Raw genomic sequence first — 17,580 nt, forward strand, 5'->3', positions numbered from 1 at the left:
AATTTCTTTCTTTTTTTTAGAAGGCCAACCAATATGAAAAAGATCACTGACAGTTCGATTTCTTTTATTATAATTTTTTTTTGTTATGTTTTTTATGGACTATAATGTAAATTCCTTTATATTAGACAAAATTTATGGTTATAAAACTAAGAAAAGTATTTTGTTTTTGGCCGTAGTAGTCATTAACATATAATCTAGTGGCTCTTTTATGCTAGATAACTGTATGGCTTAAGGAGGAAACCTAATATATAAAAAAAAAAATTATAAAAAAAGAAAAAGAAAAAGTTAGGATAAGGTATCTGAAAAGTTTTTTTTTATTTTAGCTTGGTTTGGTATATTTTATTGCTGCTGTTTGTAATACATTATATAAGTGTAATCGGCAAAGAAGGTAGCTATAGTATCATTTTTATTTTATTTTCTTTTGGGACCGGCTGATAACTTTTAAATTAAACAAAAAAAAACTAAAAAAAAAAAAAGAAGATAAATTATATTCGAAAGATTATTTTACTATAAGAAACCAATTATTATTTACTTGATAAGAAGAAGAATATCATTGCATCCCCAGGTTATCTTTTCGATAGGACTAAATAATTTATTTTTTTTTTTTTTATCGTTAGATACAATATTTCAGAAAACACAGCCTTAAATTGATAGATAGGGATATACAACGCTCATTAAACATTATTGGAAGAATTGAAGAATACTGAAATAAAGTATAACAAAGTAAAGTACCTACTTCATTAAAGAATAATTTTTTCAAAAAAAAAGAAAGAACGGTAAAAAGGCATAAATAATTGGAACCGTGTGAGAGTGATATGATTCCGCTGCTTTTCAATTCAGATGACTCTGATAAGAAGCCTAGATGTCTAGATGACTCCTCTAGAATTATGGTAATAGGAGACCCTAAGGTAGGGAAGACTTCGATGATCATTAAATGGCTCACTGACTCCTATGAGAATATAGATGAAGATTCATATTCTGATGATATATATAGAAAGAGGATACAATACTATTCTGCTAAGGATTTAAGTGATAATGGTGTCATAAATGAACGAGATGTTGTAGATTTTAATATGGATAAAGCACATCGGTTTCAATATACTAAAAAAGATCATATAAATGTTGAAATTCTTGATGCCAATATTAATGACATCTCAGAGCATTATTCGGACGAATTGAGGACTCTGCAAGTAAGGCAATCAGATGCTGTTGTTATCTGCTTCGATGGTAAATGGCATGTATCCTTCGATAATTTGAGAGAGTACTATACACTAATAAAGGACTCCCTGCAAGGAGAAGAGAATATTCCAATTGTATTTTGTAATACTAAGATAGATTATTACATGGAAGATAAAGTAGAATTCAGTGAAATCTCAAACTTCTTGACTGAACTTGGGCTCAATTACGAACAAGATTACTTTGAAACGTCGTCCAAGCATAATATAAATGTCAAAGAATTAATATTCTCACTACTTTATAGGATAGAAAAAAATAAGGAAAGGATTAGAAGGAAATATGAAAGTGAAATTAACTCTAAATTAGTTGATAAGCATTTAAGTGGAAAGCATTTTGATACAGTTTCAAACGATACCAAGATAGATGAACTGGCTGAATCCGAATTCAGTGAAGACAACAAGTCAAAAACACGCTTTCCTACTTCTTTGAATGAAAATATCTCGCCAATGAAAGCCAGTAATGGTGAAGATTATCTTGATTTAGATGATCTCAATATACCATCGAAATTTATTGATAAGACAAAACAAAGCACAAATATACCCGAAAAGGGTAGACACACATCAGAAACATCCTCCATCGCCACTCCCTCAGAAATACAAGATGGTGCATCAGTTGATAAATCTTCATCTTTCAACCCAAGGTTCAAGACATTCTCCAAATTAATATCATCAGGACCGCCTAAACCAATTATCCAACAAAAGAATCAAAAGATTGATCCCTCTGCTCTAAAAGCTAACATTAAGCAAAAAAAACAAAAAAGTAAGAAAGATAAAAAATTAACGCCACCTTTTGATTCTTCAAATTGCATTATTTCTTAAATGAGATTTTTTAATGACTTCGCATATCCTCATACTTACATTTTGTTTAATACACAGAAAACACTAATATTGAAATACGGCAAATGAGTTTGTTTTTTGACTTCATACTATTATCCAATGTGTAATTGCATTTTTTTTCATTATTCATCTATAGCTACTTACAATAAGTACTAATTCGTAATAGATTTAATTCAGTATAGAATATTTTAGTATCTATCAATTATTTTAACACAATAATTATATATACATGATTTGAAGGCATTTCGATTTTATTTACATAGTTTAATTTCTATTGAGGTACCCCTGCATCAAATTTATTTCTTTTTTTTATCAAAATAATAACCATATGCCTTCGCTAATTTCTTCATATTGTCAATAGTTTCGGAACCATCGGACTGTTGCAGTTGTTCAACTTGTTCTAAAGTCATGTTATTTATTTCGTTAAGGCTAATGGATATATCTCTTTCATCATGTTTCTTCTCTCTACGTGATTCAATTATCATTTTCCTTTCTAGTTCCTTAAATTTCTCCACATTCAATGAAGCCATACCAAGAACTTTAGTTTTAGCACCAAACGGCCATAGATCGCCCTTTTCAGCTTTTCTGGCATCATGGTAAATTTCCTTAGAAAATGATTTTGGAATTGTCCATTTTTCAATTTTACCTGATGGCGCCATTAAGTGAAGAATGACATGACCCTTTCTTTTGATAGGCTCCTTTATTATTCTTGGCCAAGTTAATGAAGTTCCATCACCTTGAAAGGCAACTATATTTTGTTCGTTTTCCATTTGTCTTTTCCGTTCGCTTTCAATTTTCTCAATGGAATTTTCATCACACTTGGACCTCTCCATTATAAGGTAGCAATAGTTTATAATTTCATAATCGTTACTATTTCTTCTTCCAGATCCTCGTAAATCAAGAAAACGTTTATTCTCTCTTTCCCACGAAGCTGACAACAATTTCCCTCGTTTTAGTTCAATACTAAATTTTGGCCTTTTAACCATTTTTTGGAAGTTAATAAATTTCAATGCTTTTCCATCCTTAAATTCATAGTATATAGGCTTTCCAGTTTGAAGTACATCTTTTGCATGATGGGGATATGGTGCAATTTCTGTTAGGTAATAATTAGGTTTAAATTCACCGGATTTACTAACATTGTATTCATTACTATTTTCTCTGAACATATTGCTTAGCGCTCCTTTCATCCAAGGCCTTGGGATTTTACCAACTTCATTTGAAAAGTTTTCTGGACGTAGTATAATTTGTCTTGCTTTAGCCACAGTTTCGTACCCAATCGGATTCCCTCTCTCTATAATTACAATATGACCGCCAGGCGCTAGAACGTTTAAAAAGTGAGTGATATTTTCATCGATCTGGGTGTTAAATTTCTCTTTGGATTTTAGAAGCTGATGAGTTATAATGATTAAATCATATTGCTGAGCACTTGGTGATGAACTTCTCAAATTAGTCATAATCTTAATTTTTTTTGTAGTGATGGGGCCCACAACATCATCTTTAATGGGTATTTCATCTATATTTTGATCTTCGCTATATATATTTTGTTCTGCATCGGGAATTTCGTTAAATTGTCTGCTCAGAATTATTTTTGCCCTTTTCTGCATTTCTAAATTACCTATTATGACAGCATCCTTCAAATCAGGTTTATAATCAGGTCCCATTACGTCGTTGAAGGCCACTATTCCAGTTGCTGGACCATAACCTACGTCTAAAATCTTCCTGGGTCTAAAATCAGGCACTCTTTTCTTCAGTTCCGATAGTGATTGATATATCGCGGCATAGTTTTGTAGGAATACGGAAGCCAAATGACTGTCAACCTCCATAGGAGTTTTGCATGGTCTATGTAAGCTATTTTTCTCCTGAAGCTCATTAAAATAGTTCATCGCCACTCTTCTCACATTGTTGGGTATATGCTGTGAAAGTATATGATCGTTTATCACACTCGCCACATCCTTATTCAGTTCAATCACTGAACGATTTGCTCTGCCTTCCAATGTCTCTGGCTGTAAGCGAGCTTCTCTTGCATTAGTACCATGTCGAAGCTCCCCGTTAGCTTTCCTATAAATGGAAACATTCTCATCCACATCAAATCCTTGTAAAACTTCCTTGGAAAAAGTAGAGTTCCACCTCTGTAGACTTAGAGCACCATACGCTGTAGACAATGGCAGTCGACCCTTCTGTAGACATGACCGTATAAGACTTCTACCAACCATTTCAAAAAATAAGAGCTATCGTCCCCAGTTTGCTATACTCTATAACTGATTTACGGCTGAAGTGCAGACCAATTCAAACTAGGCTCGTTATCACTAAGTATAATTTCTATGTGACGGTTTAGCTAAATTTAAAACTACGTCGCTCGATTAGATCCTCTAAATCAAACAGCTGCGTGATGGCATATGATTCCTTCAAAGGTTAGGCTTTGTTCTTGATTTTACAACCCACTCGAAGTATGAAGGAAAATGAAAAAAGTCAAATTCAAGAAAATTTCAAAAAATTTTGGAAATTTTGGAAATTAATACATTAATTAATTAATCTTTGAATACCATGAGATCAGTTAGAAACTTTTCAAACACTATTCAAAAGTAACCAATTGACTATTCATCTACTGGAACGTGACAGCAATAGAGGAAGAAACACGCTAACCCATTGAGTAGGGATAAGAAATATATTACGGAGAGCAGTAGGACAAAAATAACTTATAATAAATATAATATGATACCTGTTGGTGTTTTAGCTGCCTGTTTGGTGGTGATTTTAACTACAGTTGTATTGGTAGTGCTTCGGTCTAGGAGGAGCCTCGTCTCTTCCTCCAGTAGTAGAAAAGGTGCGTTGAAGCAACGTGCGCCTACGGTTATAATTGCAGGACCCACTAACAGTGGTAAGACAGCTTTATTCAATGCATTGACTACTGAGCAGACAACCAATGAACTTACTGTTATGTCACAGGAGCCATCTTATGTATTGAGATATGACAGAACTTCTACGACCTTAATAGAGTTCCCTGGGCATATAAAACTAGCATATAAATTGTTGGATCATCTGAAAGAGCTAGGTGGTAATTTGAAGGGCCTTGTGTTTGTTGTTGATGCTACTAAGGACCCAAAGGATATTACGGATACTGCTGAATTTTTAACGAACATATTATTGGCCATTGAGAGAACCAGAGAGCCTGTTGATATTCTGATTGCCTGCAATAAAAGTGAATCATTCACCGCTAGGCAACCAGCCAAGATAAAACAGGCATTAGAAGCCGAGATAACCAAAGTGTTAGAGAGAAGAAAGAAATCGCTGATTAACGTTGAAAACAGTATGTTGGACGAAAATGACGAAAATGAGGCCTTGAATTTAAATTTTGATATCTCAAAGGGCTTCAAATTTGAGCATCTAGAAGGTGAATTAGATATTCAGGCTGGTAGTGTTCTAAAAGGAAACACAGATTCATGGTATGAATGGATCAAAGAACATCTGGTTTAAAGAAAAATGAAAGCGATTTTATATAATGTATTATGTATATATGTTTTCCGTTGTAACGAATTTTAACTAATAAAAGATAAGCACATTATTGTTAAATTGAGGCTGCCTATCATAGATTGTATAAACAACGAGATACTGAACATCCAATTGAATAAAGGAATCTCTCATTTAAAATAAATCTAAAGAAGAAAATTGTGAAAAAATATGCCTTATTTACATAACAAAATGGTTCGATGTTGTCATCTTTCTAAATATAATATACATACCAAACGTATAAAGTAATCATTTACCTTTCAAAAGTATATAGGAAAGATAAGTACCCACAATAGTGAAACCTACCAGAAGTAGAAAGATGGGCAAGTATATCGCATACTGACTCGGCAGTGGGAAAAGCCATGGCCATTGACCTTCTAGTTCCAGCAGAGGTAGAAGGAGCCACGCAATGTAGTAAACAAAGAGAGCCACATCCGCTGCTAAACGCTTCATTTAAAGCCCACGGTTCCTATTGATTGATATCATCAAAAGTGGCTCAGAAATTTCTTGTGAAGCTTCCTTTTTGAAGTGCAACGCTTTTTATTTTGTTTAGATATTGTGATTAAGCTTAATTAAAAACGTACAGTATTACTAAATAGAAATTAAATTCTATTCTTTCTAATTAGTGCTCTTCATGGTTCTATTCTATTAAAAAACAATTAAAAAAAAAAGATGTTGTCGTATTCTATTGAATGTGTATCTTTATATAGTTCATTAACGTATAAAAGTTTCCTCTAAAGTGTAAGCTAATTATAAGTATAAATTATTGTATTGAATAAAAAAAATGATAAAAGGAATATAAATCCTTATTTGTTTCGTTCTTTCAATAATTTAAGCTTATTTCTTACCTTGGTTAGCGACAGCAGCGGCACCGGCAGCGGCGGCTTCTGGGTCCAAGTAGTAAGATGGCTTGGTTGGCTTCAAGTTTTCGTCCAATTCGAAGACCAATGGGATACCAGTTGGGATGTTCAAACCGGCGATGTCAGCATCGGAGATACCTTCCAAGTGCTTGACCAAACCTCTCAAGGAGTTACCGTGGGCGGCGATCATAACAGTCTTACCGGCCAACAAGTCCTTGGCGATAACATCTTGCCAGTATGGCAACAATCTGTCAATGACTAGAGCCAAAGATTCAGTAGCTGGCAAGACAGATGGGTCAACGTCTCTGTATCTCTCGTCGTTCTTTTGGGAGTATGGAGAGTCGTCAGCGATAACTGGAGGTGGGACATCGAAGGATCTTCTGTAGATGTTGAACTTCTCTTCACCGAACTTTTCCAAAGTTTCGGCCTTGTCCTTACCTTGCAAGTCACCGTAGTGTCTTTCGTTCAATCTCCAGGATCTCTTGACTGGGATCCACAATCTGTCAGCTTCAGACAAAGCAATGTTAGCGGTTTGGATAGCTCTGGATAGCTTGGAAGTGTACAAGACATCTGGGTGGACGCTCTTCTCCTTCAAAAGTTCACCAGCTCTCTTGGCTTCTTGTTCACCCTTGGCGGACAATCTAACATCAACCCAACCGGTGAACAAGTTCTTCTCGTTCCATTCGGATTGACCGTGTCTAACTAAAACTAACTTTGGCATTGCTGATTTATTTAATGTGTGTGTGGTTTGGAGTTATTAAAGAAGAAACAAAGTTTAAAAAAAAACAAATGAAAACTAATAAAACAAGAAACTACAATAGAATAGAATTCCTTTTCAATTGAAAAACATTTCGCTAGCCACCAGCAACATTGTGGCCTCTTATATATATATAATTGTCTTTCTATTGTAGTGCGGAAAAAGAAAACAGAAAGAACAGTTTTCCCAATTAATTGCTTTTTGGATCACAGTTCTTCTTCAAGGTACTACAATATACTATATGGTACTGCATAGTACTTCAAGGTACTACAAAGTACTATAAGATACTACAAGGTATTATAAGATACTACAAGGTTTATGGAGTTGGCAGACAATGTCCAGGTTTTTTTACCACACTAAAAGAGTGAGAAGAGTGAGAGACCTATTCTAGTTTATAACTCTTAGTAGGTAATATCAAAGCTAGCTTTAGTCTGTAGTTCACTCTACCTGTAGAGAGCAGTATAGCGTCTGGTTCAAACATCACAAGGCCATCAAAATTTAAATAACGATTTTCTTTTCATCACACAATGGCAGAGAGAGAGAGAGAGAGAGAGAGAAGGCCCTTTTTAATGTTGGTATTATGATGTTTCTTTTCCTGCATGTGGACCATAGGCAGTGGCTGCCCACACAGCGCGCTATTTTTGTTTTGTGTTGGTGCCAGCGAGCACGACTAGTGGAATCTCAATCGGATCACAAATCCTTTTGGCATTCCTGTTTTCTGTTGTCTTTTGTTTATTTCATTTCTTTTTTTTTCTTATAATTAGTGGAAGCCGGTTTACCCGGTATTTGTTTCTTTAAGATTGAACCTTGGAACTGGAAGTTGTGGTCATGTGACATTATAGTATATTACCCGGACCAAATTGTCTCGTGTATTTGGTAATTTTTCTATGCGATCAGAAAGGAATGGTGTACTAAACATTAAATTAACTCCGGAGGGTTGGTATTAACAACTGGGCTTAGTATATAGTGATAGTTGTCATCGACTGTTTGTCTCTTGTAAAAGTCTACGTTATATATTGTAAAGTTTACTTTATATATTTTGTAAAGCTACATAAATATATATACATTTCATTATGACATAGTTTAATCATTTAGTCGAACATCTCTGCATATACTTCACCGACACGATCGTTAAGGTCTGTAGTTTGCATAGCGCGACCGCGGGCTTTAAAAGCAAGACGGGCACATTCCCTGGTGACGCTGCATCCAATATAACAGCTGAGCATTGCGTAGTCTGTCCATTCTTTTACTAGGGTGGAGGGGTCCTTGGGTTTCCATATCTTGTAGTCGTGTATGGCACGACTATATGCCAGCATACAAGCAATGGTACCTGAGAGGGTGTCTCCTTGGCCACCAACACGTTTATTACTTCCTTCTTGTTCGCATTTCAGAACCTTATCCTTGTCGTTACAGAAAATCTGGTCTGTTTGTCCCTTCTCCACTAGGATGCAGTTTAGTTCACGGACAATGTCTTGTTCATCGGAACACGATGAACTTAGTGAGTCACGGATACGCTTCATCTCAACTACATTCGGTGTTAAGATGACTCTACCCTTTGGGAACCGTTTAATTATATCCTGAGCCTCCTTGTCCTGGCTCACCAAATATAAACCATCAGCGTCTATAACAATTGGCAATTTACCGTCCAGCTCCTCGAGATCATAACGTATGATCTCTTTTACAGCGTCCAACATATCGGAGTCTCTTCCAAGACCCGGCCCAATTACTATCACATGCATCCGTTCTAGTAATTGTTTCACCTTAGACATCTCTGACTTAATAACATCACCATTGGGTAGATGGCTGTTACTCATTCGAAGATATGGATGCACCATCAGGTTTGGAGTATAAGACTTAATCACAGTAGCAGCATTGTACTCACAAATCACGTGGGTCAAATCACAACCCATTAGTGCAGCAGCATTGGCGCTGAAGTACGGTGCACCTGTGTAGTCTTCGCACCCACCAATTACACAAACACGTCCTCCAGCCTGGCCTTTATGGAATGACGACAGCAACGGAGGTATACACTCTCTATGGGCCAACTTAATCAGCTCTCTATGTGATAGTTTTGACAGCATGGTTGTACCTTTACAATTGAGGGAGGGATTGAAGTGAGTGAAACTGACACATGTAAACTAGAATACCGGATATCTGTCCATATAATTAGATATATATATATATATATATATCATCGCTAATATTAATACTAAATACGGAGATGATCCCTTAAAATTAATTAGGTACTAATATACGAATAACCACATGAAAGATAAAATTTAACGATAAGTCAGGTGAGACATAATCACCCTAATTGTTACCACCTTCCCCTTTACCCTTAAAATATTAAGGGTACACCTTTAGGACTTAGACGACTTGTCTTAGATAACGACGTACAAAATTTTCTTTTACCATTCAGAATCGTGCCGACAACTCGCTACGCAGCACGCGGAAGAGTTGCGGGCCGGGCTGCAGCTCTTGGTCGGGTGCGCTAGCCCTGTTTTCTTTTAGTAGTTTCTATTTTCTACGGCTGTTTGATAGGAGGTTAATGGTTTTCTATTTAGAGGGGCCTTTTTACTGCTATGACGTAATTTATGTTTGTATGTATGTAGTAGTTTGTTAATAGTGCTCTGAGTATTTGCAAGTACTCTCTCGAGGGTGGATGACAGTATCGACTCAATGTTTGGGAGCCAATCAGCTCAATGATTCAAGGTTTGGGTTGAGACACACACACTTAGTATGAGACAGTAGTTGAAGGGCTAGAAGGAGAGGTAGTAATAGCCAGGGTTGAGCAAGATGAGCAAAAAGTATCAAAGCATTAGCTAGCGAGGAGCTACTCCTGATATCTATCTATATCTAAAATGTTGGTAATTTTGACCTCCAACTATCAACTTTCTCTCGACCCTAAGAAAGGGTAGTTGGTCTTTTTTTATAGTCCCAAATTTGGCCAACTGTGAACTGTGTAAGATACTTTGTATGTTTCCGGCTGAATTCCATGGATTTACAGGTCATCTTGTCCCCGTAGTTTATTCTCTCATATTTCTATTATGCATATAGGGTTGTACACAGAGGAAAAGAAATAACTATGTTTCCTTAGATTATATATAGTCACTGTATTTCTGGATCCTAACTTTTTCTTCAGTTGTTTAAATACATTTGAAGTAGTTTTCATATATTTTGGTAAATAGAATAAAAATATATTGATACAAACACAATATAAACAATACAAAACACTATGTCTTTTGCTAGATTCGCTCGCCCAACTCAAAGGATTCTTCCATACGCCATTGGTGCCATCGCTGTTGGTGTTGGTGCTACCTATTTGAGTTCCTCATGGAATGCTTCCACGGTTAGAAATGAAAACCCAAAGGTCTTCATTGGTGACAAGAAGTGGATCGACTTGGAGCTAGAGAAGGTTTACGACGAGTCTCCAGACACCAAGAGATTCTTCTTCAAGTTGCCATCCGACGATGCTGTCAGTGGTCTAACATTAGCCTCTGCCTTGTTGACTAAGTTCATGACCCCAAAGGGTTCTCCAGTTATTAGACCATACACTCCAGTCAATGACCTAGAAGACAAGGGTTACTTGGAATTGGTGGTTAAGCATTACGAAGGTGGTAAAATGACTGACCACTTGTTCCAATTGAAACCAAAGGACACCTTGTCCTTCCAAGGTCCTATCCCAAAGTGGCAATGGAAGGCTAACTCATACGACACATTGACTTTGATTGGTGGTGGTTCTGGTATAACCCCATTGTATCAATTGCTTCATCACATCGCTAAGAACCCTGAAGATAAAACAAAGGTTAACCTATATTACGGTAGCAGAACTCCTAATGACATCTTATTGAAGAAAGAACTAGACGAAATCCAAAAGAAGCACCCAGACCAAGTAAAGATTACCTACTTTGTTGACAAGGACCCATCTGGTAAGTTCGATGGTAACGTTGGCTATATCACTAAGGACTTCTTAGCTAAGAATGCTGCTGGCCCAAAGGAAAAGACAGTCGTCTTTGTATGCGGTCCACCACCTTTGATGGATATCTTATCTGGTCAAAAGAAGTCTCCAATGGAACAAGGTGAATTGACTGGTGCTTTGAAGGAACTTGGATTCTCTCCAGAACAAGTTTTCAAGTTCTAAGGGACATGGCATATTAAGTACACAAAAAGTGTAACAATAAAAATTCATAAACGAATCACTTAAATAAAACTTCTATTATATTCATTATTATTGTAAATAGGGCAATAAATATTATATCCTTGAAACGATAAGTACTTTGATCTACATTATGGAAAAAATTTAACTATTCTGACTTCTCGAAAAATTTGGCTTTGAATTGACTTGTTTGTTCTGATTCTTGGCGCTGAATACCCGGTGAATATTCTTGTATTCGATAGTATATATTCGGATGCGGAGCATCTACCATGTGGTATTTGGACCAATCTATAGTATTAAAATTAGTTTTTCTAAGGTATTTTTGATTCTCATTAATTTTCCGAAGTGCATAAATATATTCTGGATCCCAATAGAAATTATCATCGGAAATTTCACTATTAGAGGTTTCAATTTCGAGAACTTCTAACCATTGTCGGCGCGGCATACATTTATCTAGCGACATGAAGAAAGTCTCTCTAGGATCATCCGGTACTGAATCTTTAATATTAGATTCATCAGAATCAGATTCCAAATCTAAATCAATCTCATCTTCATTCTTCTTTTGCCTTTTATTCTGTGCATCTGATATTAGCCCTCTTTTACCATGGTTAATTAACGCGGTATACTTTACATGTAGATGAGCACTAAACCAGTATTTTGGTTGTAATTTTCGTAGTAGTTCCCAAGTCAATGGGTTCCCCAATTCACCATTATTTATATCTCTTTCAAAAAAAGGTTTACTTCTTAACAATTCAGCAACATTTCCGTATTGGGCTGCACCTGATGGCCAGTCATGACTAATGCAGATATCAATGGGCTTGTTTATCATGAATAATGGCATAATATCGGCCTTTCTAACATGATACAGCTCTCGTACTCTTTTGTTCCAATTGTTATTTACTTCTAACTCTTGTATGGTAGGTCTTTCTTTATCGAAGTCCCAATGCTTCCAAATACCGCTCAGTCCTGCAATACGCAAACCCTTGAACCACACAACACTAGAGTAGCCTAAATAAAACATGTTATTGGCAATGTATCCACCATACGGTAGCTCCATTAAATGTCTCATAGATTCATGGTTACCTCCGATGATTATAGTGAAAACCGGCGCTCTAAAGCTATCATTCTGATAGTACTGATGAAAATCGCCCATCTTCTGGTACTTCTGCGGAATACTGATAGATTTCAAGTCCTCGGGAGAACGTAAACTCTGGAAATCACCAAGTATGATCAGCAAGTCGATCGGATTCTGTCTGTGCATCCTGTCCACAGCAGCAAACACCTTATTCAGCTCCCCGTGACAACATCCCTGCACAGCAACACGCAGTTTCTTCCCAGCCATACTCAATCACGCCTTATAGAACGACCCATAACGCTACAATGCATCATTCAAATCATGATAATTAATTATATAAACTCTATTATATTAGGCTTCTAATCAGAATATCGTGTAAATAATTTCTCGAGCACAGAAACACCCGCACGGGACAACCTTATCCATACAAAAAAAAGAATGATCACAGGGTCCCAGGAATTTTTATAGATATCATCAGTATTAGAATCAATGATTTTAATATTGTAGGCTTTAAATGTGTACTAGAAAACCTGTGTGACTATACATTTACACGTTTAGCATTTTGATTACAAGGCGTTTGAGGATATAGACGGAGATAGGAAACAGAGATCAGGGTATGGTTAATACGATAGATATCAGAAGGAGGCAGAGTGGGTCTTCAACGGGAGGACGGAAGGCAAGGAAAGATTCGGAAACGATGGCTAAATCTCCTAGTGTAGAGAGTTCTGGGGCGAGGAGTGGTACTTATGAAAGTAGGAGGCCCAGTACTACGGCAGCGTTGCTAAAGGATCCAACATCCACTTCTCCAATATTGAAGAACCAGCCAGTGAATATCGATATCGACATCAAGAACCCCAAACCACATGTGGTGGATGCAGTAACAAGACATTTGTCCAGTACTCCTAACCACTTGCAGATGCAAGGAGCTGACATGACTAGAGACCTATACAAATGGGCTAAGGAGCACCCCGGCACTTCACCTCCGAGCCAGGGCATTCCAACTGCCGGCAGTAGCCAGCTACAGAATAATAATATTACCCCTAACGAAGTATTGAACTCAACTACTTCCAAAAGAAAGAGATCAATGAGTTTTTCTGCCATATCAACACATTCGTCCACTATGAATAGTATTATGAATTATGGTTCCAGTAATAACAATGCACACCCTCAAAATAATGCGAATACTTTGGAATATGGTAGAAATGGTCCAGAGCTACCGGATGTTATGATGACACATGAAGAAATACGGGCTCCTGGTGGATTTCGTAGATCATATTTAATCGCAAAACACAGAGAAGAAAATGGAGAGGACCCAGTTCCAAACTTTTTTACCAGGAATTTCATTGAATTTTTAACACTTTATGGCCATTTTGCAGGTGAAGATCTTTCCGAATACGAAGATGAGAGTGAAGAAGAATATGACGAAGAAGCTCTGGAGACCGAATCAACCAGCTTAATCAGGCCAAGGAGACACCGCCCTGCTAGCCAGGGTCATAAATCTTCTACAACTAAGGCCGTTCTCTTACTTTTGAAATCTTTTGTTGGTACTGGTGTTTTGTTTCTTCCAAAAGCTTTCCATAATGGTGGTTGGGGATTCAGTTCCATAGTTCTGTTGTGCTGTGCCTTAATTTCATATTGGTGCTTTGTATTACTGATCGATACTAAAAATCAGGTGAAATTAGATGGTTATGGTGATATGGGTAACAAACTATACGGCTCAAAAATGAAACTAGCGATTTTATGGTCAATAGCATTATCGCAAATTGGATTTGCTTCTGCTTACACAGTGTTCACAGCTACTAACTTCCAAGTCTTTACGAAAAACGTTTTTAACGCCGACTTAGGCATTGGTGTTTTCATTTTACTGCAAGTTGTAATATTCCTGCCGTTAGCACTTACAAGAAATATTGCAAAATTAAGTGGAACTGCTTTGATTGCAGATTTGTTCATTTTATTGGGTCTGATTTATGTTTATTGGTTTTCTATTAGTCAAGTGTCACATAATGGTGTGGCATCAGAAACAATGCTTGTATTCAACAGAGTTGACTGGTCCTTATTTATTGGTACAGCTATATTTACATTTGAGGGTATTGGTCTATTAATTCCAATCCAAGAATCAATGAAAAACCCTGAACATTTTCACGGTTCATTATCTGCAGTTATGGTAATTGTAACTGTTATTTTCATCTCTTGCGGGTTAATATGCTATTGTGCTTTTGGTTCGAGCGTGGAAACAGTCGTTTTATTGAATTTCCCCCAAGACAGTGCTTATACCAAGACCGTACAATTGTTATATGCGCTGGCAATCTTGTTGTCGACACCATTACAATTGTTCCCAGCTATAAAGATATTAGAAAATTGGACTTTCTCTCCACATTCATCCGGTAAATATAATCCAAGGATTAAATGGTTGAAAAATTATTTCAGAGCTGGTGTGGTTTGCTTTTCAGCAGCAATTGCATGGATCGGTGCCAACGACTTGGACAAATTTGTTTCTCTTGTTGGTTCTTTCGCTTGTGTGCCATTGATCTACATATATCCACCTATGTTACATTATAAGGCGTTTAAAGGGATAGTCAAGCCATTCCATCTCTGGTTAGATATATTACTCTTGTCAATCGGAATTATTGTGATGTTGTATACCACGGCACAGACCATTATAATGTGGCTGATATAAAATTTACTTCTCTGAAGAAAACAATAACATAAAGACTTATTGATTACTTTGTTACTACAGTACTTGCATTATATTAGGGACTCCATCGTTTCACCTCACATATCCAGACGGCTTTTCTTCGCATACATTTTCTCTTTATCAAAACTATCTTGTTATTAAATATTTTACAACATCTACCCCTCAGTAAATACTACCACTTACCGATATATTCAAACAGATTACTCAGATATTAGAACAATCAAATATAGGTTACTTAATAATATCAAATAGTTCTACATAATTAAGTATCTAACACGTGATAGATAATTATATACTAAAACATTGGTTTTGCCACCAGAAGTAAAAATATGGCCAGAAAGCCCGCCACAGCACAGAATCGTCCGTAGGACCAACTCTTTTTTACTTCTCAGGGTAACTCTAAGAAATATATAAGCACCGACTAGTTGGGTTCTTCCTAAACTTTGAAGGATAGGGAATGGCAAAAGGGTATTAGTCCAGGGTGGTGGTTTTGATTTGATTAGAGCTGTAAAGGATAACCATTTATAAGCTACAAAACACCTGAAGTCTAATACAGCTATAACGACTTTTAACACCGGAAAGGACGCTTGCTAGGTTAAGAAGAAAGAAACTTTTTACTTAGGTAATTGATATTGCTCTTAGAAGGAAGCAGTAACTGGAAATAAATATTATAAAAAACGAAGAATAATGGCTCCAAAGGAAGATTGGGATAAATATAAGGCACCAATTGAGGATGAAAGCACGAAGGCGGAGGATGACAAGGCAGTTCCACTTACTGAAGGTGATATTCAGGTCTTGAAGACTTATGGTGCAGCTCCATATGCTGCCAAGCTGAAGGAAACAGAGAAGGATCTTAAAGACATTGAGCAGCGTATTAAAGAGAAGTCTGGTATTAAGGAGAGTGATACCGGTCTAGCGCCCTCGCATTTGTGGGATATTATGGGTGACAGACAGAGGCTAAGTGAAGAGCATCCGCTTCAAGTTGCCCGTTGCACAAAGATTATTAAAAGCAGTGCTGAGAATGGTGATGAAAACGATGGCACTAGTGCCACTGCTGCTGGCGCTTCTGGTTCTGCTGACAATGCCGATGTAGACCCAGAGGCAGAGGATGACGAAGATGCCAAGTACGTCATTAACTTGAAGCAAATTGCTAAATTTGTCGTTGGCCTGGGTGAACGTGTATCACCTACAGATATCGAAGAAGGTATGAGAGTTGGTGTTGATAGATCTAAATACCACATTGAATTGCCACTGCCACCTAGGATTGATCCATCTGTTACTATGATGACTGTGGAAGAAAAACCAGATGTAACATACAGTGATGTTGGTGGTTGTAAAGAACAAATCGAGAAACTACGAGAAGTGGTGGAACTACCTCTCCTATCACCGGAAAGATTTGCAACATTAGGTATTGATCCACCAAAGGGTATATTATTATACGGTCCTCCAGGTACTGGTAAAACACTTTGTGCGAGAGCAGTAGCAAATAGAACAGATGCCACGTTTATTAGAGTTATCGGTTCAGAATTAGTTCAGAAGTATGTTGGTGAAGGTGCAAGAATGGTTAGGGAGCTATTTGAAATGGCTAGAACGAAGAAGGCATGTATTATATTTTTCGATGAAATCGATGCAATTGGCGGTGCTCGTTTTGATGATGGTGCTGGTGGTGATAACGAAGTTCAGAGAACAATGTTAGAACTGATTACACAATTAGATGGTTTCGATCCTCGTGGTAATATCAAGGTGATGTTCGCCACTAACAGACCTAACACTCTAGATCCTGCCCTACTGAGACCCGGTAGAATTGACCGTAAAGTGGAATTTTCTCTACCAGATCTTGAAGGTCGTGCCAATATTTTCCGTATCCACTCTAAGTCTATGAGTGTAGAGCGTAACATTAGATGGGAGCTAATATCTAGACTATGTCCAAACTCAACTGGTGCAGAACTAAGGTCAGTGTGTACCGAAGCTGGTATGTTTGCCATCAGAGCTAGAAGAAAGGTAGCCACTGAGAAGGACTTCTTAAAGGCTGTTGAAAAGGTTATCAATGGTTACAAGAAGTTTAGCTCCACCTCTCGTTACATGCAATATAACTGAAGGAAACATGAATATAATAACAAACAGAAAACGAAACAAACTTATATAACCCTAAAAAGAATAAATACCGTTATTCATTCTATTTCCCATTAATATATATTAGTATTATCATATATATGACCTTTTATTAATGTCCACCGCAAAAAAATAATTACAATAACCAATTTAATACTTCAAATAAGGAAACTTCTAGTGTACTGGGTCATTAAAACGCTAACAGAGAATACTTAATCTATAGACAGAATTCAACAACACAATCCACTAGACCCATGTCCTGGAGAAGAAAAGAATATAGTATTTGGTTGTATTAGCTACATCGATTCGATTCCTGCCAGGTGCATTAAAAATGTGTTTTTAGGGA

General features: G+C 36.8%; 10 protein-coding genes across 10 annotated transcripts; 5 read left to right on the forward strand and 5 right to left on the reverse strand.

Moving 5' to 3' along the window:
- Positions 1–815: 815 nt before the first annotated feature.
- RNJ42_00838 (uncharacterized protein) lies at positions 816–2,054 on the forward strand (the record flags this gene model as incomplete). Its single annotated transcript, XM_071051008.1, has 1 exon — positions 816–2,054. The coding sequence occupies one exon, from the start codon at positions 816–818 to the stop codon at positions 2,052–2,054; it is 1,239 nt and encodes a 412-aa protein (XP_070908220.1).
- A 314-nt stretch (positions 2,055–2,368) lies between these two features.
- Positions 2,369–4,285, reverse strand: RSM22 (tRNA methyltransferase RSM22; the record flags this gene model as incomplete). The annotated part of the gene is made up of 1 exon (XM_071051009.1): positions 2,369–4,285. The coding sequence occupies one exon, from the start codon at positions 4,283–4,285 to the stop codon at positions 2,369–2,371; it is 1,917 nt and encodes a 638-aa protein (XP_070908221.1).
- A 499-nt stretch (positions 4,286–4,784) lies between these two features.
- On the forward strand, positions 4,785–5,546 carry SRP102 (Signal recognition particle receptor subunit beta; the record flags this gene model as incomplete). The annotated part of the gene is made up of 1 exon (XM_071051010.1): positions 4,785–5,546. The coding sequence occupies one exon, from the start codon at positions 4,785–4,787 to the stop codon at positions 5,544–5,546; it is 762 nt and encodes a 253-aa protein (XP_070908222.1).
- Positions 5,547–5,828: 282 nt separating this feature from the next.
- On the reverse strand, positions 5,829–6,032 carry RNJ42_00841 (uncharacterized protein; the record flags this gene model as incomplete). The annotated part of the gene is made up of 1 exon (XM_071051011.1): positions 5,829–6,032. One exon carries the CDS (start codon positions 6,030–6,032, stop codon positions 5,829–5,831), a length of 204 nt encoding a protein of 67 aa, XP_070908223.1.
- Positions 6,033–6,416: 384 nt separating this feature from the next.
- GPM1 (phosphoglycerate mutase GPM1) lies at positions 6,417–7,160 on the reverse strand (the record flags this gene model as incomplete). The annotated part of the gene is made up of 1 exon (XM_071051012.1): positions 6,417–7,160. The coding sequence occupies one exon, from the start codon at positions 7,158–7,160 to the stop codon at positions 6,417–6,419; it is 744 nt and encodes a 247-aa protein (XP_070908224.1).
- Positions 7,161–8,287: 1,127 nt separating this feature from the next.
- Positions 8,288–9,277, reverse strand: NNR2 (NADHX dehydratase; the record flags this gene model as incomplete). The annotated part of the gene is made up of 1 exon (XM_071051013.1): positions 8,288–9,277. One exon carries the CDS (start codon positions 9,275–9,277, stop codon positions 8,288–8,290), a length of 990 nt encoding a protein of 329 aa, XP_070908225.1.
- A 1,154-nt stretch (positions 9,278–10,431) lies between these two features.
- On the forward strand, positions 10,432–11,337 carry MCR1 (cytochrome-b5 reductase; the record flags this gene model as incomplete). The annotated part of the gene is made up of 1 exon (XM_071051014.1): positions 10,432–11,337. The coding sequence occupies one exon, from the start codon at positions 10,432–10,434 to the stop codon at positions 11,335–11,337; it is 906 nt and encodes a 301-aa protein (XP_070908226.1).
- Positions 11,338–11,500: 163 nt separating this feature from the next.
- On the reverse strand, positions 11,501–12,694 carry DBR1 (RNA lariat debranching enzyme; the record flags this gene model as incomplete). The annotated part of the gene is made up of 1 exon (XM_071051015.1): positions 11,501–12,694. The coding sequence occupies one exon, from the start codon at positions 12,692–12,694 to the stop codon at positions 11,501–11,503; it is 1,194 nt and encodes a 397-aa protein (XP_070908227.1).
- A 349-nt stretch (positions 12,695–13,043) lies between these two features.
- Positions 13,044–15,104, forward strand: AVT3 (Avt3p; the record flags this gene model as incomplete). The annotated part of the gene is made up of 1 exon (XM_071051016.1): positions 13,044–15,104. The coding sequence occupies one exon, from the start codon at positions 13,044–13,046 to the stop codon at positions 15,102–15,104; it is 2,061 nt and encodes a 686-aa protein (XP_070908228.1).
- A 705-nt stretch (positions 15,105–15,809) lies between these two features.
- On the forward strand, positions 15,810–17,219 carry RPT1 (proteasome regulatory particle base subunit RPT1; the record flags this gene model as incomplete). Its single annotated transcript, XM_071051017.1, has 1 exon — positions 15,810–17,219. One exon carries the CDS (start codon positions 15,810–15,812, stop codon positions 17,217–17,219), a length of 1,410 nt encoding a protein of 469 aa, XP_070908229.1.
- Positions 17,220–17,580: the final 361 nt, after the last annotated feature.

This window comes from Nakaseomyces bracarensis (genome assembly GCF_045282275.1).
Source record: "Nakaseomyces bracarensis strain CBM3 chromosome Unknown Scaff4_1, whole genome shotgun sequence".
Taxonomy (NCBI): Eukaryota; Fungi; Ascomycota; class Saccharomycetes; order Saccharomycetales; family Saccharomycetaceae; genus Nakaseomyces; species Nakaseomyces bracarensis.